We start from the raw sequence: 23,928 nt of genomic DNA, 5'->3' as shown, positions 1-23,928 counted from the left end.
GCTTCTGTGATGCACAAAGTAATCTATCAACCTTTTAGGTGGATAGAAATAAGAAAGGCTAGGCTAATATATTATTATGTGCATCGTGGAAATATTGTCAAGGAACATAATAAATTGTGTCTGCCTTTGTGTAAACAGGTTATTTGCTGTAAAGTCATGTCTATGAACAATGACGGGACCGAAATATAGCGTGATCCTAGTTGGTCGATAAGCAGGCATCATACGACATAGTGACAAGTGTAAACTACCACTATGGTAATGACTACTCAACCTGTCACGGTAAATTCAGTTATAATTGTGCTAATGAGCTTGTAATGTATGTATATTATGTAATGTATAGGACGGGCAGTCTAAAATCTGTTTGATAAATATTTACTAGCGCTGACTTTAAAATCTCGAGGAAACATTGAATATTGTATTGCATATAACTATATAATATTCTTGGGTGGCATAATGCACTTAAAACCTTTCCTCATTTATGGTAGAAAAAAGTAATGAAGTTAGAGGCTGTGAAGTGAGTGAGTTCTCAGCGTTATGTTATGGCTCGATTAGTTTAGTTATTCTTAAAATTACACGGTATTTCCATCACTTACCCCCGGTTTCTGTACCTCAGAAACATTTAAATAGATAGCGTTAAAACTCATATAAATAAAAGGCTATTGCATAGATAAACTACCGCTAAATGTACTCAGAAACCGGGGGTAGGTATTTTAAGTAGTACAATTGCGTTTAAATAAGATGAAGGTATCGTTAAAGTTAGTTTTTGCTATTAAATGACTCCAGCTATTCAAGTGAGCATGCAGACAACACCATTTTCTCCTCATCTCTAGTCATGGTGAGAAAATTTGCTCATAAATACTTTCCAAGCGTTCTAGAACGTGTGTTTCCTTTACCAGCCGAGTGCGATGCCTGCAGTATATTTCACGTTTAAATAACTAATAGAGAGATTTAGCCAATTGCTGCAATACTTGTTTTCACAGCATTGTGTTCATTTTAGAGCAGTCATGTATAGCATTGATCAATTAGTTTGATACATGACCCCGAATGTATCGCTTTGTAACCATGCATGTGAAATTAATTCTCTGTTGCCATATGGTGGTACATAAATGCGTTTGCATAACTAAATATAGGCTGTACGGTTTAGTTGTTAACATTAATAGAGCCGAATAACAGTTAATTTGTCGAATATTAAGCAATTGCTGTATTCATTTGGACAAATATATAATACATTTTGTGCGTATTGTACAACCGCTTGGCTATCGAGAACTGTTGTATGAGAAGCTCATGGGGAATTGATCTCAAGCCGGCGCCGTATTCTGCAAAACATTTTAAACATCAAACTCTCGATACGCGATTGTACCGACTGTAGAGAATTGCGCTAAAGTTGGCGAAGGAATCGGCAGCATACCAATATCAATGACAATTATTTGAGAATAGTACTAACCATATGATAGAAACAATATTTGGGAATATATAAATTGCTTGTTTGTAATTCATTTTAAATGTTTACTAGCTGACCCGGCAAACGTTGTTTTGTCATATAAATGAAAAAAAAGTATCACTTAGGGGTATGAAAATTAGATGTTGGCCGATTCTCAGATCTCCTCAATATGCTCACAAAATTTCATGAAAATCGGTCAAGCTGTTTCAAGCAGTACGGTAACTAACATTGTGACATGGAAATTTTATTTATAAGATTTCATAAACGTCGCCTAAACGCCCATTTCCTTTGTTACATGAGACAACTAACGCGATGTGGGTGTAAAGTTTCCGTTAATGCTTCAACAATTTATAGACATGTTGTACATAAAGAGTAGCACATAAAGTCAAATAAACTGCAGCTTTACAACGCCTACGTACTGCTGTATTTTCTTATCAACAGAGGAAAGTTTTCTGTACTTACCTACATTTTACAAGTGAACCTATTTTTGTACCTCACTGCGCTACTGTAAAATCGTTAATTTTTCAAGAAATTCTTATGTGCATTGAGTTTTATTATCAAATATACTTAGGTTATTTTTAGTTGCATTATATTGCAGAAAACATACAATAAAGAGATCTTATAACTTTAAGGTTTTTGAAAGTATCTCTGCCCGAAAATCCCCGTACAGTGGAGTAAATGACATTTAGAAATAGTATACCAAGTAAACGTTAGTAGTTCTCTGGTCTCCGCTTGCCCTATGGGAAGAAGGTGCGATATTATGAATTTATGTGAGCATACGAAATAGCAAAACTCAGTTTTTAAAAACAGTTTATAATATGTAGGTAAGATGCGTTATGTGTGACGTCATCAACTTCTCTAGAGGTAAAGAGAATGATTGTCACGTGACATTGACAATTTGACAAAAGGTCAACACCAGCATTTATCATGAAATCCAATCTTAATATTTAAAATATGCTGGCAGCTGTTAATCCTGCATTTGCAAGTATAAATTTAGCGATATTAATATTAATTTTGTGAATATATTTGCTGCATACTAAGAAGGCTGTTTATAATATGAATACCTAATTCATTTGCGTGGGATCGAAGATGTGTCAGACACTGTATTTCCTTTACGTCCGTAACTTAGTTTTCACCGAGGTTGTTATGTTTCCATTTGATAAATCATTTTATTTTGCATGCAAAGCCTTTACGCATGTAATGAATAATGCTGCATTAATAACATACCTACGTGTATCTTGCTCCGACCCTTAGAGGTTCCAAGTGGTTGTTCGACATTATGAATAAATTATAAATGATAAAATAAAAGAATAACTATCTTCTCAATGCGGCGGGAGAGCCCGACAGACCCCCGCTTCCTCCCTGGAGCGGGACATGCAGTAATGCATTTTCCTGACGAAAAAAAAAAAAAAAAGAGATAGTAAAAGTCGAATAGAAAATTGGACCCAATCGCGAGACGGGATATACAGTAAGAAGAGAAAAGATTATCATCTAACAGAATAATCTAGATAGCTTCAAAGTCTGTTTTCTAACGTTGTCGTCAATATTGCATCAATGTAGCAACTTTGTATCATGATGTCAAAGTTCCACAAACTCCCGAAACACTAACTTCTACAGTAACTGCAACTGACTCCGAGTTACTCGCAAATTCTTCTTACTAGCTGTCTCTACTCTTCTAAACTGACAGAAAATGTAGTTGTAACTTAAGGTAATTATTTGAACAATGTTAAAACGACAGTAATGATGCCTCTTTTTAATAAATAAACTGTTATTCTATGTTTAACATTTAAGAACTTACAAGCACTATAGCTTACAATTAGACTTAGATTTAGTATTATTATTTTATGATTCACCATAAAATTAAACACATTTTCTTCGTAGACGTCATCCTCCTCGTTATGCACTCGCATATACTCATAATAGATTACGACGGGCCGCGTAAATGACGATTTACCGGTTGCACAAAAACTATAGTACTTTCAGTGAAAAGATTATTTAAAGGGCCCAGTTATGTTAATGGTCTTATTTTCTAATTATAACTGTAAAGTCATAAGGCCAGTGATTGTAAACTTGGTGTTTTAGTAGTTTTAACTTATTGTCATTAACTAAGATATTTTCGACCACTTTGAATAACAATGCCAAGTAAAACCCCTACTCATAAATACGCAAGTTTGTTTCTAATACTTCTTCCCAACTTATTAGGCACAGAACTAATTTAAATGAAATTAGACGGAGATTTTCTTCGAAAGCTGGAGAACTTAGTTCACGTCCAAATTGTTGGATACTATTATAAACATATGAATAATGTGAGAGGACCAAATACTACATTTCAAATTGTAGATAATTTGGTCTCGCATTTCGAAGACGTAGGCAGAGGTATATGAAATACAACCAATTTTTGCTCGTTCCGTACATCTATTTCATACATGGGGAAGCCTAATGCCTTATACCGAGCACGGTACCACCCAGAGATCTACACTCTTTATACAAATTTGAAAATAGCACTTTCCCAAGCTGGAAATCGAATCCCACTATCACCTAACGCACAGAGGCAGCCACAGGCATGAAGCAATACACTTATTGTTGAAAGCTTCAAGAATACAGTAATTTATGTATCAATCTAAAATACCACATCGTTCGGGACTAAAAACAAATAAAAACGTTCTTTATTAGGCCACAAGGTTTTACTGATTGGGTTTAAAGTCGGCACTGGTGCATAATTAGCGATGCAAAACTACAGTTCGTGTTCCGAATGTACACAACAGTCCGTAGAAACACGAGTGAGGGTATTTCAAAAACGGATTATTTGGAACTAACTCGTTTTAACATTAATGGGATTTTTATGAGTGTATAATTATAAACTACGTATTATAACTGAAGAGTGAATAACTAGTTAGAAAAAAATAGGAAGAAATTGAAAAAAAATATTTTTAGAACGGAGATTTTTATTTATCAATGTATGAAACTTTATTGCATTACCTCCATTGCCACCGCCACGCCGCGACCCTTAAACATTAGATAGTAATTCAGAAACAACCTATCTAACTTGCCACTAGAACGAGACATTTTAGTTACAAAAACGAATACATAAGATAATTAAAACTTTAACATTCTTGTTACTTTTTTATCGGCAACGGTCCCCAAACACAATTAATTAGTACAGCACAAAACTAATAAGACTTTTCCCGACCCTGAACCGCAAACTGTACAGTCGCACTTCAAGCCAGTAACTTATTTAAAATACTGTTTTATTTTCACGTTATAAATATAAACGGTGTTTGTTTTAAGTCTTTGGAACGTATAATTATTCAGTGTTATGTTAATTCATGCGCGTCGATAAGCAGCCGATGTGTTCCACATTCAATGTTTCTGTTCCACTTTAAATTTATAACACACTTTCCACCGCTTTAAAATATTTTATACAAAATACTATTCAACGACTGTACGTATTTAAATTCAAATGCAATTTATTCTCACGCGATAAAACTAAAGAAAAAGAACATGCAAGAAATTTTCATTTCAGACAATCAATTCTAACTTTTACGCGGGACGATTGAATCAGCTGCCAAACTTGATAAATGAAGACACTGAACGTATTGGAATACCTCGTTCTTTACACTATTTTCCATTGATACTCGTCTATTAAGAAAAAAAGTTAAAGTATTTTATTAGTCTTCAATTGATTTTTTTGGGATCATTAGTTCGAAAGACGCGATTTCACCGACGTGTGTTTCCTAAGGCTTGTTTACACAAGCTTTCTACTGTAAGAAAACACAGGTGAAGTATTTTGTCAATCATTACGGTGCGGAGTGCGCGGGTCGGAGTTAGCCAGCCGCCGCGCTCTGCGGCAGTCGAGCGCCAGCCGCTACGCCGGTACCCGCCGGCTCCTACCCCGAACACTTCGTAGCCTCGTAGCGCTACGCGACGTGACTACAGCCGGGCGTAGCGTGCGCGCGACCTTAACCAAAGTGAATAAAGTCCTACTTTGTGAGTTCAACTATTGTTCCACATAACAGAAAAATACATCCGAACAAACTTTTTAAACTTTGCGGTTACTTACGACTTACTTACGTATTTGTTACGGCTTTGTGCTAAACGCAGTTCGTAAAGTCTTTGTCGTACTTAATATTACTTTTTTGTGATTCAAATTGTAAAATAATATTATGATTTATAAGTAATATTACTGGGTAACATCTGTTCCAATAAATTTCTTATTAAGCTAGAGAAATCTATATCAGATAGGTCGTTAACAAAAGAATTAAGATTTATCGAGGAGGCTTTGTGGAGGTAATTATCCCGATACAATCGTGACTAGAAAACGTTATCTATTCTTTAATGATAACTAATAATATATTTTAGTAATTAACTTTTCAGTATTATTTCCTAATCCGAACAAATTGTACAAAGTCATTAGCTTATTGTCTATCAAAATATAAATGATGGATAGTTTAAATTAGTTTTCAGTACATGAATATTCAAATACACAAAACTTTACAACATATAAATTATAACATCGTATTGAAATCTATTCTAAACAAACAATAGCTTTGTTAATACTATCTAATAACTAAATGACGTATGTGCTCGCATATATTATTCACGTATCTCTGCGGGATACAATGAAAGTGGACACTTATCCCACCAAATCCTCTGTCTGATGTCGCAAGTGGAATTAATCCCGCGACTTTGTAGCTAAGCTTCTTTTCTTTACCGACAATATCTTGATATTTTCTATATTTTAAAAATAGATTGCATACTTAGAAACCTACCAAGTGCGAGTCGGACTTTCGCACGTAAGGTTCCGTACTCAAAAATACGAAAAAAACACTTCAAAATTTCAGCTTTCTAGCTATCACGGTTTATGACATACAGCCTGGAGACAGGCAGACAAACAGACAGAGTAGGCTAAGTAATACGGTCCCGTTTTACCATTTGTATACGGAACCCTAAAAAACAAATGCCACTAAAAATAAATTACTGATTGTCAAAAAGTCACGTTTTGCTTTAAAAAGTTAGTTCTAAAAATAGATTCAAATCTTTTAGTTCCAAATATAAATGCGTGGGAGTTGCCATGGATTTGGAAGGTCGCGTTGAAAAGAGGTGATATGTCAATGGTCGATGACGTATAGAGTCACGTGACATCTCGACATGTAGCTGAGTGAAGTCGGCATGGCGGGGACGATTCGACATCTCTCTACCTACCACCATGAATCGGAGCCTACTGCTAGTTCGGTGAGTTTGAAAAAGAACACACTTTATTTTTTTTATTACTAGTGGTCTAGGGATAAACCTTTTCAAATAATTTATAGCCTTCTCTAGATAGCCAATTTGTCTTTGACAGACGATAATCGTGAACGTTTTTAACTTATAACATAGAAAATATTGTAGTTACCAGCCCGTAAACGTTTTCTTGAACCTCCAATTACACCCCTAATATTTTCTAAGTACAATTTTTCTAATGAGAGTCAAACTCATTACACTATCTACTAACGTAATATTATGTATATTTATGTAAATAACTTGCTACAAAAAATGAAAATTTCAGTACACTCGTACAATGTCAAACATTCTTTATGAATAACTTCACGCAAACAGGGTTTTTATTTATAAAAGTAAACGGTAAATGTTTGGACTGATTAAGTCATGGCCTCTGACCTCTAAGAAGGCCAATTTGAATTTGAATGTGGGATATATTTTATACTATTTAAAAAAATTTAGAACGTTATAAAAAAACTTATATACGTTTATTAATATTGTAAGAATAAAACACTCTCATTATTATTTAAAGACCAATCAAGGCACTACATGTTTTAATATTGATATCTACTTGAACAGGCGCTGTATTAAATTCGAGTATTTTTTCAGAATACAAAAAAAATATCTTAAGCCTCACCAAAAAGTCCAAGAAACTTAAAACTACAGAAAAGTAAAACTAGCCATTTTGTAACTAGCCATTTTGTAATAACTTTTATAGCACAACTTTTGTTATGCAAATTAGCTCTGTAACGCGTCGCTTTTTGAGAACGGTTCGGAAACACAGATTTATAGAAAAGAAACGTTCATTTTACCCCACTATTAGCGAACGCTTGAAACTAAACTGTTATAGATTTAGGAGCTAGCTAAGTTTAATAATTATGGAGCATTTACTCGGTGACGTAAATGCTCCATAATTATTAAACTTAGTTTCGTAATTTCCCCATTCGCCTTCAACATTGCAGTTTTGAAGTCAACTTACCACTCCCAACTTCTTCAATAAGGTGTCGATAATGAAGAAGAACAAACGATCTGTAGCCACGAACGAAGATGTTCTTTTACTGGAAGTATCCCTTTATGTGATGCCACCTGAATTATCTGCTATAGATGGACGCAGGATAATTATTATGATAATGATAATCACGCGAAGATGTTTCAAACGTCTTATAATCACTTCAGCCGCTAAGTAACCTCGATCGACTCCTAAGTAATTGTCTCACCTTAAGTCCAACCAACCTGCAGACCCATATTTTTACGCGCCGGAATCACGTGGCAAATAATTTTACTCTGAAATTACCAATCATTAAATCCGTACAAATTCAGATCACACTCGTTTCGTTCGGAAACTACTGAATATTTACTGCGTTTAACTGCTGGTATTTTTTCCAATAATCTGGCCAAATCAAATAATCTGTTTGTGTATGCAACGAACGTTATATTGAGCAAACATACTAAATAATAATGTGCGGATGATGCAATGTTGAACTGGCATTACATAGTTAACTAAATCACTGGTGATAATTAGCCGGCATGTAATAATCTGATCTAAATAATAATCATTGACGATAAAGGAAAACGTATGGAGAAACCATGCATAATACCACACAAAGTATATTTTATAAAGTACTTAAACATTGTATTACAAAATAATGCATTTGAACCGTCTTCGTTTAAACCTAAATGACGTACGAAAATACATGAGTTAATAGAATTACAAACAGATAATGGATTTACATTATTATGTCAAAACCAACCACCGCATGTTATTGATTATTGAGCACACAATTAAATGGAGTTTTCATAATAACAAATACTAAAAAAACATAATACTAAAGGTGACCTTGTCAGCCTAAACCGAAGCATAAGCTGGAATTCATTACCAAGAAACGCCTACTGGAAAGAGCTTGCTTTTGTTATGAACAAAACAGCGAGTAACTTTATAGTAGTTCAGAAACCGAGCGGTATAAACCGAACGAAGCCTACGCCTTTACAGTTGAGAAAGTCGGAAAGTAGAATACAATATTACTGCGGCATCATTAAATATAAAATATACAACATAATTTGTCTGATCCCAATAAGGACGGTGCGCTCGAATAACACGTCCCTACAATGTACCCTCTTAGTGACATAAGTCGTAAAATTTTTACAATGTGGAAATAAAAACGTGAACATTTTATTGCTATCTCAAAAATGCGACATAAGAAGTAAATAAAATCGTCGCGGGTTTGAGGACGACTCATAGGTTGGCGCATTTCCGATATCGTGCAATATAAGCAGCGCTTCCACACTGTTTAAGTAAAAGAAGACTTCCAAGATTTCAATACTCCGTTGTGATCGAAACCCCGTCGTCTCAGTTCCATTATCTGTGGATTTAAAGCTTCAAAGCTTATTTTAAACTCTCATGTCTCAAATATATTTTCAATAAAAGGCATTTAAAAACTTTAAAGGCTTTTAAGCGAATTCAAATACATTATACAGTTTCAAAGATTATCCACGCGAACTAACAGATAGAATCTCAAATATGCATTGATTTAGTTACACTCACTCTAAATGTATTAAACGTTTCTTTGAACAAAGTTTTTTTTTACTTTATTTAAATTTTAACTATCAATTTTTCTTTATCTAAAGAGAAGAAAGATCTTTCAATGTGTAAATTTAAGATCGTATCTAACTTCAACTTATTACACTAGTACTAAGTACGAATTTTCTTTCACCAATGTTTTTACCTATTTGTATTTTGTTTATGGTATTAGTTAATGTGGAAATGGATGTAAAAAGTACTTTGACATTGCTTTTTTGCCATTGTGTCCAAAACTTGTGCAGCGCAGAAGCCTAATATTACTTGATCACTTAAACTAATTACGTAACATAAATGGTTATGCCTAATTAGAATCTATGTCGGTACTATAGATAAAGACGTGTTAAAATAACAAATGTATAAATTTATAATAATTATTATTAAAGTATAACGTGGAAAGTATCGCAGGAGGCACGTCATCTATATATTCACATTAAGCTATAATTACTTCCCGGCGAAGCAACTGACGCTACCATCATCGTTCTCAGAGCCTCACGTATAATATTATGTCAACCAAGAAAATAACATTCTCATTGCATATTTACCTTTGCAAATAACTTAACCGTATTCTTTAAAAAAAAGTATTTTGTTTAATTTAAAAGCGTGAACTTCAATTTCACAGATTAGAAGTCATTATGTAGGTATTAAGTATATGCCATCAAAAACATTCTGTAAAAACCTCAAGTCTCGCCGTAAAAAGTTGTGAGATCTATGTATATAATACCAAGTCGATTAATCTATTTAGTCTCTACTTAAAGGACCTTCTGTCTTAAGTTATTACGTATGTTATTATCATGCCAATTTTAAAAAAATACCTTTAAAACAAATAGACCGACCTGGCCATCGCATGATTTGATTATTAGCATGTATCACACTACACAGCACGACAAGAAGTTAATGCTCCTGAAATGTTAATAATGGCGAATTTGTGTTTTCTTGCGATGACCAAGTCGATCTATTTGTTTTAAAGGTATTTTTTTTAAATTGGCATGATAATAACATACGTAATAACTTAAGGCAGAAGGTCCTTTAAGTAGAGACTAAATAGATTAATCGACTTGGTATTATATAGATCTCACAACTTTTTACGGCGAGACTTGAGGTTTTTACAGAATGTTTTTGATGGCATCCCACTTCTTTTTGTAGAGCGAACATAAGTCCAATTTGTATGGAAAGACGTTTTTTTTTCATAATTCAACATATTTTCTTATGGGAATGTTGTTCAGTTTCATGGGCTAAACACCCTTACCCACCCTTTACCACCCTCCGTTATGCCTCATATAGTAGGTACCTATTTACACCTATTTATTTTATTTTCTACAGTAATAATAATTCATTAACTGCAAATGTAACCTTGTAATCTTATACATTTATATGGGATTACAAAGTTATTGTTGCAGTTGATGTATTTAGAAAAGTGGACCGAAATTAGAGAATATTAAATTTTTCCCATGATTAAGACACTAAACCCTATTTGTATTCTAAATTTTAAGCTTCTAAGTCTGCTGGAAGTACCTTAGACTTTTGATGATCGGTGAGTCAGTGAGTCAGTGAGTCAGTGAATCAGTGAGTGACAAAATTCAAAATTTTAACAAGTTGTCATTCTTAAACTACTGGTTCAAATTGACTGAAATTTTAAATATACCGTGTTTATACAATGACTGATTAGTTGCTGAAAATCCAGGCTTCTTGTTTTATCCACAACGAAATTATAGGGGTGTCAAAAATAGCCCGAATTGCTTCGAGAAAAGGTTGTTACGGCCGTGCCGCTTTTTTTTTGCTCGACTTGCGGGGGCACTTCCGTGCCCCCAGATGAAAGCGACTGTCAAATTTTATCTGGATTTAAGTTATCTTATAATTTTTCAAGAGTGGTAAAACCGAGCCTATATTTCTTATTACTATTTAATAGTAATCTAACACTATCTTTTTGATATTACTATTGCTCATCATTTTAAATATTTATTCCGCTCATTTCAGCTTCATAAATCCAACAGATTTGAAAATGACACCTGACAAAAACAACAGCAACAAACATTTTGTTACGAAACACCTAAGTTGGGCTGGCATTTTGACAGCAATGTCCCACCAAACTGGCTAACCAAAAATCCACAATTGGCTTTGTGTCGGTCTATGACAACAGTCGGATTTTCAACGACTTAACTTTTATTGACGCTATCCGTTGATATACGTTTTCAGTCTAAATAATTATTGAGTTGCGAAGGATCGTTACTTTGTGAACTTCCGAAAACAATGTGAAATAATGTATTTTCCGGAGCGTTCGCCTGTTTCTCAAGTTACTTCATCGATTATTCGTTAATCGAAGCGATCAGGTGTTCATTAGTGTCGATGTCGATACATTTTTAAGTCGATGGAACTGTAACACGAGCAAAAGTCATTGTATTCCAGAGTTCAAAATTGAAACAGTTGTGGGACCTTGTGGCCATGAAACCATGCAAATATAATCTAAACAAATTGGCACGAGGCATCAGAGGTTCCGCAATGCAATTCCCTTTTGGCAAGCACACTCGACTGAATTTTAATTGTATTCCAGTCCGAGTAAAGCCTCTTCTCTGTTTGTATGAATTTGTATCCTCGAAATAAAATATTTAAACTGCTCGAAGTTTACAGTTTCGAAACTTTTATTGTGACAATAAAATATGAATGTTTAATGTTTACGACCCATTTTGTAAGAATAATATTTATGTGATGAACATTAACTTGTTATCAACTGAGTTTTTTATTTTTAATATACTTCGTAACTGTTTATATTTTGACAAATGTTAGTCGATATAACATAATAAAAATGACTATTTTCATAAGGTATCCAGGTTTAATCGACAATATATTTATTAACAATATTGTACAAACAAAAGAATTACACATACATAGATATTCCGGACTGAGATGCTCGTAGTCTGTACTACCTATTCTGGTTGCGGTTTCATCTCAAAGCAATAGTACTGCATTGTCCTCGGATTTACACATGTACGCATAATTTCAGCTCAATTGAAAGAGATCAAATGAATATCGATAAACTAACATGCAATATTAAATACGTTTAGTCCACACCGACCATTGAAAAGATTTTAATCTTAAGGATTGATAAAGATTTTACTAAACACCTCAACAAATTTTAAAGTAATGTACCTGAAAATCTCAATTTTGTCTTACTAACTAGAAGTCATTAAGCACAGTGTCTGTTTTGAAAATACACCTACGACTTATCGACTTATAAATACAAAAGCAGTCAAATAACACAGACTAGAGTTCATTGAACCGTCATCTCTTACGTCTATGTAAACAGATTCCTAACGACAAATCTCGAGATCTCGCCGAAAGAAACTCGAAGAGATTTCCGAATACTGAGTTACAATGGTTACCCAATTGGCAAGGTGTCTAAATGTAAGAAGCGAATATGGACAGGACAATGAAAGAAGAGATTCATAGGATCTTTTTATCTGAATTAAAATTAGTTGATTTGGTGCAAAGAGTTAGATAGCCAGAAACAGTTGATGCCTGCTAAAACCACGATTTATGAAACAATTGCAATTTAACTATTTAATATTTTATGAGTTTGGGATGTGAAAATGCCTTCCTTTTTCTGGCGTTTAATTTCAATTTTAAATATCTGAAGGCTACCTTTCTTCCGATACCTAAAGTCAGTCGCATACTTTGGTCAAGCATACAAATATTTACACTTTGTACAGCGATGCAGACGTTTTATGTCATTCGCTGCCGAGGGAACGCTAGTCGACGTACGCGTTGTCGACTCAACGTAGCAGGAAGAAAAGCCTTAAGCCGTAAATATCGTGAACAAACACCAATAATAATTTTAACGATACCATGTATAGACCTGTATTATTTTGATACACCTACAAAGAGAGACTTACGCAAGTCAGAGTCGAATAAAGCTATGTAAAGATTACGTTAAGTGGTTGTAACAAAGGCATACTTTAGCACTGGATACAGTGTAATACTGATGATAGACTCGGCCTACGTTGAAAATTTAAGATATATTCATAAATAAAATTATACATATAAGAAAAGTGAAAATTTGAATTTTTATTTTGATAGCTCTTGATATTTATAGCAAATAAAATATTCTTTTTTGTAGCGCGATTCACTACCTCTATCGACTATCGACAACCGGTTAGCTATCAAGTTTTTTTTTTAAACTAATCAGCGCATCTAGCGGGCGCCATGGGAACTATTTATGCATGACATTTTAAGTGACTCGGTAATGTGGACTGTAGATAATCACGCGACTGAAAGATAATAAGTAACAAAACCAAAAGAAAAAACAATACTGCCAGAGAGATTTAAAGGGTAAATGTAAATTGTTTGTTTTACGGCGTTGCAGTGTTATCGGTTGAAAGCTGACCATAGAGTGGCATAAGCCAGCAATACGGGCAATACGCGGTACATTGTATTTCATTCTGACAGGAAACACTCAGCAACAGAGTTTACACGCGTCGGTTAATACCTCATTTATCAGAAATCGGTTCGATAGTTCAGACACGCAAAATTACACACTTGTATACATACTGTTTTAATACAATGTTTGTTTTAATAATAGTACTTATAAACAGGCTCTACGTTGTAAAAGGTAGGCGTTGCTATTCCTTTTTTTAGTTTTTAATTTCCATTGAAAATCTGACGTGTTATGGGTAAATACAGAGGTGATTTAAAAAAAATACTTGACCTTGAATAATCTTTTTAAGGTTAAAATGTGTTGCAACCAAGATTTATCAGATGTTTTTGTAATAAAGGCCAGCTCCACAAAACAAGATAAGCTAACCGATACTTATTCAAAATTGGGACACCAGTTTCAGTTCTTACTTTTTTATCTATACTTTTATACTAATACTAGCTGACCCGTGCGGCTCTGCTCGCGTGAATTTCGTACTGTTGCTTATTCGTTTGAGCACGCGAATTGCGAAGCACTACACACCTTCGCATAAAAATGCTAACAACTCTTTTGTCATCTAATGGTTATTTACGAAAGGGGCCCGAAGAGCACACAATGTGACACAGGCTCAGGCGCGTCTGATTTCCTGTGGTTACCTTCTTTTCCGCTCTCGTCTGTATCCGTACCAGTTTACAGTGTAAAATATAATACTTTATTATACACTGACCATTGCTTACCCGTCTGGATTCAGAATATTATTATAGGTACAGACAGACCTATCTGCGCCGGAGCTCTTCACACGCGTAATAATGTAGGTATACTTGCGATGATACGTTCGAAACCGCGTAACCCGTTATTATTTTTTATATATCATCCTTTGTTTATTTTTTAAAACTTACGACATAGTCTGTTTCATAGCTATCCAATGTATCACCTTGATGCAACCAATTAATTTGGTTACGTGTTACAAACTACAACGCCATCTGTTAGTTGCGGCGAACAACGACAACAAACGAAATTACTCGATTTGCCATCTAGGATATCCCGATCGCACCGGAACCACGTAAACCAACATTTTTGAGTAATATATCATACAACATTTATGTTTGAAAATCTTATAAATGTATAGCCTGTTTCAAAGGTATTTTTTTAACAATAAAGCAATCAAAATAAATTAATTAGGAAAAACATGCTGTGTTGCGGACTATATCGCCATCTATTGGTTGGTGCGAACAGCAGGTATCGATACGGCAGGCACCGCGTTAACTATATGCGAATGTTGTGAAATGGCTTGCAACGCCATCTATGGTCTCTTTAGGGAAACGCAGGTTCAAACGAATTCTACGTATTTTTTTCAATTTTCTAAAAATCTATGAAATTTTATGCGATAAAAAGTATCCCAGTACTTGCTCCACTACTTATTCTATGCATATACCAAATTTCAGTGCATTCTATCCGGTTGTTTTTACGTGATAGCGTAACATACAGACAGGAAAAAACCTGACCTTGAACTCTCTACTGATTTATTATAAGTATAGATTATAAAGCTGAAGAGTTTGTTTGTTTGTTAGAACGCGCTAATCTCAGGAACTACTGGTCCGATGTGAAAAATTTTTTCAGTGTTAGGTAGTCCATTTATCGAGGAAGGCTATAGGCAGAGTAGCAATGAAAAATGTTACAAAAACGGAAAAAAAATTGACCCATTTTCTTTTATGTGACGCAAGCGAAGTTGCAAGCGTCAGCTAGTGTAGGTATAAACACACCGCTTTCTTTAATATTATTTTGTTCTTTTTTAAAGCACAGTTTACATTTTTTTCCAGCCAGTTAGTAACACGAGTAATACTAAAGTTCAAATCTTAATAGAACAAAAGCGCTCATTGAACCGAGCTCGCACGCTACGTCCAAGATTTCGTGTCCCAACTCCGAACATGTGCGTGTTACATGCACCATGAGCGAGCTGACTCACTAACCTACTACTGCTTAAGTTGTGAACTAAAAGCTTTTTATGTTTTCTTTTTGACTCAAATTTGAGATTTGAAATGTACTATGACATTATTTAAGTAGTAGATAAGTGATTAGTAATGCATAAACCATGGTTTCACACGACAGATTTATTTTGGGTATCTTTGTGTCCTTCGTCGCCGTGATTCGTTCACCTGTAAAATAAACGAAGATTAATTTCTTTAGTAAAAGTAGTAAAGACAAGTGCAGAAGTCACAAAATATAACGTCATAACAAGAACCATTATGTGCATAAAAACATGTCTCACGTATTTCCTTCCTTACATTCTTGTCAAAAGCATACAACACTATCGCTTTAAGAAAAACAATTTGCATCTTAACATGTATACGACGTAACAGATGATGCTGTAAGATAAACAACCTCTTTGGTGGCGGAACTGTTCAATTCCCACGTCGGATAAAGTGGAATTAAGTTTTTCTTTTTGAATTTAGGGAAACAACTAAGTTTCAGTAGTAACAGTCGCTTTATACTACACATGAAAAGATCCGAATGTAATTCTTTGACTACAAGAAATTGTATTCTTGGATCTTGTTCAAGATAAAGCCAAAAAATAGCAACAAAGAAATATCCGCGAGATCCGATAATAAATTAGCGTAGAAAACGGCTTCCCGCAACGTATTGACGTGATTGATATTATCGACGTGACGTGCCACTATCAATAGATACTCGTACACATTTGTACAGATGCAAAGCCTACACATACCATTTGTAATTCGCTACTCCCACGCCGATAACACGCAACGCTCCTCTCGAGGGCGTGACCTCAGAGGGAACTGAAGCGAGTAAAACAATTATAGTACAAGTATTTATAACTCCAACCTTCAAGTAATAAAGTAACGAAATGTTGAAATAATGAGTGACACGTGAGAAGATCACGCGAGCGAATATAAAACTAGTCGCGCGGCACCTCTTTCTGATTACGCTTTGTATTTTCCTCTCTTCACATGTGGGATTTCGATAAATCTTTTCGCCGTACGTACTTGACCTGAAATATACTCGGGTGTTTTATGTTCCTGCGTTATATGGCTACTGGTGCGATCAACAGTCGAACAGTGAAATAGTACTAAAAATTGTTTATAACTGTCGTGCTCCTATTTCTTAGTCAATATATTTTTATAACACTTTGCGAAACCCAATTTATTTAGACGTAGAGTGATGTGGTTATGGAGGTCAGCTCGTCTTCTCGCCTGACAAGCTCACTCTAGTCTGTTGTTTACAGTTTCATCGTATTATGTTTCATTCTTAAATTATTGGAATAGCTTTTGTAGTAAGTACTATATCATGAACAAAATTTTATTTTCCAATTTTGGAAATAGGCGAAATATAGCGAAACATCAGTGGTATAGGTAGCGTTTCTTGGCCTTAAATATAACTGACGCGATAGGTGCGTAAAAGAAAATATTTTTCCATTATATCAAAACCTGTACAAACATATATTATAACTCTATACATTGGTTATAGTATAAAGCGGGTAGATTTCAAGATTGTAATTGAGGGAGTCGTTTGTTACAAAAACTTATTTCCTCTGCAGAAGGCGATACAGAACTCGATCACGTTACGTGATAAATAATGAAATTGATCATTCGCGTGTCCGTAACTCGGCGCGGCGGTTTCGCTTGTTATATCCTGTTATGAATTGCGGACATGTGTTCCCGTCGGTCAGCTTTGTACTTTTCTACCAATACATTACACAATAATACAAGAAAATATGAACAGATTTTCACTCACATTACGCCCTGGTGTTATATAAAATTTAGCTATATTTGTAGCGTTAGTAAGGATTTTATTTTATGCCAAATCATTTTTATCAATCCGAGAAACAAGAGACATAATAACACTACCCATACAAGCTCATAAAAGAAAGTTGTAAAAGTAAATAATGTGAAATAAAATCCGTGAAAATAGTTCGACTTTAACGAGCACAGCCTTACACAGACAACCAATAAATACACTCATCTATTTCCGAAGCAATCCAAAAAAAAACGAATTGGGAGGATTGAAAAATGAGTGGGAGCTGCGACTGACGACTGATGGACGGTCCGCTCGCTACTAATTACACTAAGCTAGTATTTGAACTTGTACCGAATTCATCCGATTTATCGCACCAGCACAGCCGAAACACTGCGTCATTACATTTTTTCGCTCGATTTCTTCAATTCGCTTGCGGTCACACCAAATTGATTACGATATGTACTACCCGTGAACCGTACGATTGAATCTATGTGTTTTTTTTTTGTCAGAACCTAAGAAAGGGACAGTATTGTTTGCTATTTGTTTTTCTATTATGAAATGTGTTGACCGAATAGGAAAGTTCTTTTGTGGAAATATACCAACGGACTTACAACGGACGGAAAAAGTTTGATGAAATTGTGAAGTAGATATTTTATGCTGGTCTAAGGTTGATAGGTCGCTGTGTGCGAAGTATGAAAGTGAGTCATTAAGTTAACTGACAGCTATTTGGCCGGCCGCCCAGTGTATGCGGCTAACAGCGTTATTAATTCCACAACATAAATGTCACCTAATTCAGTAGAAAACTAGTGAGGCAAGATATTGCTAACTCAGTTCAACAGGCTGTGAAGTGTTTGGGCGTTCTGATTTCCATCGCAGTCGTTCATTTTGATTGAATTAATGGGCGAGAGCAAAGTTTTTCCGCGCTCGCGATTGCTTAGCTAGGTCATCCCAGCTTGTTTATTATTTGGGATCGTGTTATTATGTCTAACCGAAACTCATTAGTCTTGAAACAAGAAAAAGACCCAAAGCTAGGTAACGAGACAGCAAGGCGAGGAAAGCTATTAAAATATACATTAACTAGTATCAAGTACATATTATAGTATTATTTGATAAATCCAGAAAATAATACTTTTTTTTATAATGGTAGCTTTAACTCCTTGCTAAATTAGGTTTTTTTTCCCTAGCTGATAACGGAGATCAACGTGCAGCTGGCGTTGTTCCGCGACCTGCTGATCCACATCGGTCAGCCCCATGACTGCCCGGAGCTGCGCGAGCGCGTGCGGCGACTGCGCCGCGCATGCGTCGAGGCCACCAAGCAGACCAGCCAGCTAGTGCTGCCTAACTGTAAAAAGTTTGTATATTTCTAATATTTTTATATGAAGCAAGCTAATTTATAGCTTTTTTTGTATAAATATCCTTAAACATTTTGATCTTTAAAAATGACCCTTTCAAAACTGATAGGTAAGTAAAAATTTTGTATTTTGTGTCTGATAAACGACCCCAAAATATCTCAGATTAATCTCCAGAGTACAAAGTCTTCACTTCCTATTACCGGCAAAGCTATAGCTAATCTATTATTGAAATATTTATAAGGAGCCAAATAACTAAACTAAAATACCAGGCTCCTTCGAGAGAACATCTAAGTATCGCGTTACAGTTAGATAAAAGGCAGCCTCGTATTTCATCGCGCATTCCAAGGAATCGATCACGTGTAAGATCGAGTTGAAATTTCCGATATCTCAATTTGAGGAGGGTTAACACCGTTACTGTTTATTTATCTACGGGCACTCTGTCTGTGACAGAACGTCCTCTTTAAATCAATATTGAATGGCGGCTAAACTACTAATCGTGCTACGTAAATATTAAATTCGGAGGGATATAATATCGGTGTGTGTATTGTGTAATGGAAAGAGTAGCCGCGAGCTTCTAAATCGAATCTCCCGTGTGGCCGCGGATCGTTGTCTACGGTTAGATTAATGCGCCATCCCAACTAGATAAATGGCCGTCCGTTTAACACAAAACAATACATATATTATTCACTTAATGTATAAAAAACAATTTTCCCATTTAAAACTCCGCCGCCATTCACTCGGCAACATGTATTACTGAGCTTTTATCTTTAAAATTGTAACTCTTTTGTTCGTTAAGGGATTTCCTGAAATAGCGTCGCCTCGCCCCCCGGAGTTCCCATTTGTACTCCATTCCATTATTCTGTTTTACGTTGTACGAAACATTCACCTTAATAGATAAATTGTGTCTTAAGCTGTATTTTATTCGCTTAACTACATGACTAAGCCCCCGCCATTTGCATTTCAAAAGACGAACCGATTCAGTATCTCTGGTGTCAAATCTGAAAGAGAACTAATTACGTCACTCAAAGTTTTTGCCTTTCTCTATGGACGGAATGTGAAACTAGCTAATCTTTTCAGTTCAAAGATTTACGGATTGATAAAGAATTATTGTTTACAGGATTCGTTTTGATCGAGTTTAATTCTTATTATAAAAGTCTCTTGATATTTATAACTTCGCATCAATAAGCTTTTATTGGCAGGATTAAAGAATTAGGCACGGTTCAGTGGGATTTTATTTTTGGACTAGCTTTAATATCTGACGATTGAAAATAAATTGTGTTGTGAATGGCCCTCGGATACTCTTACAATTTATAAAATATTTGTTAATTACGTGTGCTGAAATGCTTTCACCCAATTTTAAAATGAATTAAGTAAAACATTTTTCATTCACTATACTTCGTGTAGTTTCATATCTATAATTCGTAGTAGATAAGTTTAAATAAATTACAAGAGCAAGTAAGTAAGCACCAACTAAAACTCAATTTAGTGTGCGAGTGCATTAAGATAGCATTGTTATCTTGTTAACGCCGAAGCAATGTTTTGTACATGCTGGCAACAATTCTCGCTTACAATTTATTTATATGTTTAATGCTTAACACGAAGGCACTTTTTACATTTGAAAAACATTCTGCAAAATTGTACAAAGAGCTTAACGAAAATCTTTACAATCCTTTGCTGTACCACTACTTGACGAGAGACTCTTCCGAAATTATGGAAAAGTTAGGCCTCGAGTCCAACACGCTGGCCAAGTGCAGGTTGCGGACATTGCATGCCTAGAAATATTAAGAAACTAGCTGACCCGCGCAACTTCGCTTGCGTCACATAAGATAGAATGGGTGAACATTTTCCCCGTTTTTGTAACATTTTTTATTGCTACTCTGCTCCTATTGGTCGTAGCGTGATGATATATAGCCTATAGCCTTCCTCGATAAATGGACTATCTAACACTCAAAGAATTTTTCAAATAGGATTTTTCGAATCCTGAGATTAGCGCGTTCAAACAAACAAACAAACAAACAAACTCTTCAGCTTTATAATAATATTATGTATTATATTATATTAGTATATTAGTATATAAGTATAGTATTAGTATTAGTATAGATTGGCTGACTTTAAAAATCTAAGTATTAAGTATTCCTAAAGATTGATAATCTGCTCTTTAGAGAAAATTGTATAAATAATGTAATTTAACAGGACTTATAGAATAATGTACTTTGTGGTCAGGTCGACGAGCGAGGGTTGCACGGAACAGCCGCAGATGGTGTTGCTGTACTTCATGGCACAACTCCTACTGCGGGAGCTCGCCAAGTGTCACAGACTCGTGCAGCTTGTGCCAATGGACATGACCTCTTATTACGGTAACTATACATTTACTAAGCAAAGAAATCGTTTATAATATCAAGTATTTTATTTAATTTGATTTATTCGAGTAATTTTGTTTATGTCTTTTGTGATATAAAAATAATATAAAGGTCATAAGATAGAAAGTGGCTAGTCTTCTTGCCGATGAATACGTACGCTCGCAAAATAAAATGAACTGCGCAATTTTCTATATTTATTATCGATTATACCCACCTACACCTGCTCGATTCATAATAAACGGTGTATAAAGTTTTTAATTAATTATTCATAGAACTTAAGTTCTTTTCAAGATGAAAGTTTCTATAGAATTGGGAGTTTTACGCAAGGTATTCTAATTGTGTTACGACAAAAAATACATTAGCATAACAAATGAAAACAAAGTTTAAACATTTCTGAAATCATTTGTTGGTACTTCCTAATTGCGAAATTTTAATAAAACTTTTTTCTTTTTGTGTAAATGAAATGAAATCGTTGGGTGTATAAGCAGCAGATGTATTCGTTCCCGGACAATCCCGGGCTCGGAAGTAACTGGGGGTAATGGAGTGGTAGACAATAAACGATTTACCTCAGCAATTTATTGAGTACCTGCCTCGTTTCTTATGTTTTGTAGCGTACTTACAGGCAGTTTGTAAGACTTATAACATTAAGATAAGTAAGTATGTGCTTCCTACAAAAGATGTACTTACTGACGTCGACCCACACTTGTAGTGTATAAAAATATTTGCGCAAATAAAACATTTACTGAACATGTAACAGAGTTAAACTTTAAGTTCAACTACGGAATTTTAATGAACTGTATAAATACTACCATTGTAATCAAAACATGCACGCACGTTTTTTTAATACGTTTGAGTATTATTTTTGAGAATAATTAGATGCAAATGTTTATTTTAAAACAGCCGCACAAAAACGAAGAATAAGTAGCAATAAATCACTTGCGAAAGACACCAGGCGGGATGTGCGTCGAGATTTTACGCAATAATGTCGCGAATTTTGTCGATACTAACGGGAAAACATTATCTTTGGATGCAGAGAGCTTCAGTAACAAGATCTTATATATTTGTGCAACACAATACATGCAAGCAGTGAGCATAAACAAAGGTCTTCGGTGAACTGATTCTCTCGATTCAAACACAATTGTAGCGTGATTCTCAATCACAATCGGTACTATCGAGTCTCGAGAATTTGACATTTAAAATGCACTGCAAAATAGTTCCTAGTCTGCCCGCTAGAGGCGCTGATCAGATTTTAATAAAAGATTACTTGATAGCTAGCCAGTTATTCATGACTTTTAAACTCTCGCGTTGCATGTTTAATATATAATAGGATATCGCTGCTCCAGTCAGCCTGCGACCACGGCGAGTGCAACCTGCGCTGAAATGTTAGGCACTTTAAGATAAAAATGCGTGTTCGCTTTAATTCCCGTATCCTATTATATAGTTGTCGATATTGGTAGAGAATCGCACTACTGTACGTTCACTTGCATTGAAACTCGCCTTAGCTAAAGGCGCCGCGGTATATAAGTTTAATCTCACTTTTGAAAGCCTATTCAGTTAGAATCCGAAGATAATATGAAGTAAGCGGATGTCATTTCGATTTCTATTCCAACTTTGAAGCGGCGCGATACGGAAGAGGCGATTTTATGAAAATGTTTCAATGAAAATGTCTTTGATTTGACATTTAGAGTTTAGGATTTACGGGATAAGAGAATTTATTGTTTCTTACTATTTTGTTTCTTTGGTTCTTTTTTGTAGTTCTACCTTCTTATTCATAAACACACTATAAACCTATTTTAGTTAAAAAACTACTATAATATGTTTTCTCTTCTTCATTTCGCTGAGGAGTGAAAGAAACAAAACTCTTTGTAAGCCTTTCATAACTTCATATATTTTTATGAAAAAGAGGGCTAGAATATAACAAAATAAAGTTCGTGTATCTGTGTTGTATATCATTGATAGATTTCAAGTATTTTCTACAACACTCCAACTAATTTATTGGTCAGTTTCTAACAAATAAAATTCGTTATAAAACAAACAGTACCTACACAAATTCAAAGCAATGAATCGCGTGAACAGGATGTATGTGTAATAAATGTAAAAGAATGAGTTTATTCATGCAAATCCACTACGTTTTTAAATATGAATAATTAATTCAGTAGGCCCCATACACAAACATTAGGCTTTATATACATTCATTCTTTATACGAATGAAAAATATAGAACATACCTTATTTCACTCCTTCTATTGTTGTTTTCCGTACTTTAATTTCAGTAATGAGTAAGTTATAAAGTTTTACTATGCAATACGCATATGTTAAGTCAATCAAACTTCAATCATTTCTTTCTCTAAAGTGATGTTGCCGTTCGTAGCTATATATTTTTTTTTTTATTTTCATTAAAGTCCCATACAGAAGAACATCAGTGTTAAGGTTCTATAGTTCCGGTGAAAGTAAATCTTTTAAGCAAAAATTTTGAATAAAGACTTTGGAGTTTTCTTTTATAGATTTTTCTCCCTGAATGATATATCATTGCTAACTATTCATACGCGAGTAAGTAAGTAAGTAAAGTACCCGTTCATCATAGAACAAAACATTTTTGTTAATTCAAATTATAGGCACGGCCTATAGCCAACAAAAGACTATGTCGGCCTCACAGGGAAACTCGATCTTTTAATCTATACTTAATATTATAAAGCTGAAGAGTTTGTTTGATTGTTTGTTTGTTTGAACGCGCTAATCTCAGGAACTACTGGTCCGATTTGAAAAATTCTTTCAGTGTTAGAT

At 34.7% G+C, this 23,928-nt stretch overlaps 1 protein-coding gene across 3 annotated transcripts in view; it reads left to right on the top strand.

Annotated features, from left to right (window-relative positions):
* Positions 1-23,928, top strand: part of dcma (decima) — a 79,293-nt gene that overhangs the window by 50,597 nt on the left and 4,768 nt on the right. The window contains exons 1-4 of one of the 3 annotated variants that reach the window (XM_076115257.1): positions 5,239-5,428; positions 6,485-6,673; positions 18,618-18,784; positions 21,009-21,142. In XM_076115257.1, the coding sequence (XP_075971372.1) occupies positions 6,611-6,673; positions 18,618-18,784; positions 21,009-21,142 (364 nt within the window). In that variant the 5' untranslated portion in view covers positions 5,239-5,428; positions 6,485-6,610. Of the gene's footprint in view, positions 1-5,238; positions 5,429-5,683; positions 5,729-6,484; positions 6,674-18,617; positions 18,785-21,008; positions 21,143-23,928 lie in introns of those variants that run through there. The other 2 variants (XM_076115267.1, XM_076115250.1) reach the window with 2 other exon arrangements.

The sequence above is a fragment of the Anticarsia gemmatalis genome, chromosome 1 (genome assembly GCF_050436995.1).
Source record: "Anticarsia gemmatalis isolate Benzon Research Colony breed Stoneville strain chromosome 1, ilAntGemm2 primary, whole genome shotgun sequence".
Lineage (NCBI taxonomy): Eukaryota > Metazoa > Arthropoda > Insecta > Lepidoptera > Erebidae > Anticarsia > Anticarsia gemmatalis.
The sequence above is the reverse complement of the archived record's forward strand: the minus strand, read 5'-3'. Positions and strand labels throughout refer to the sequence as shown.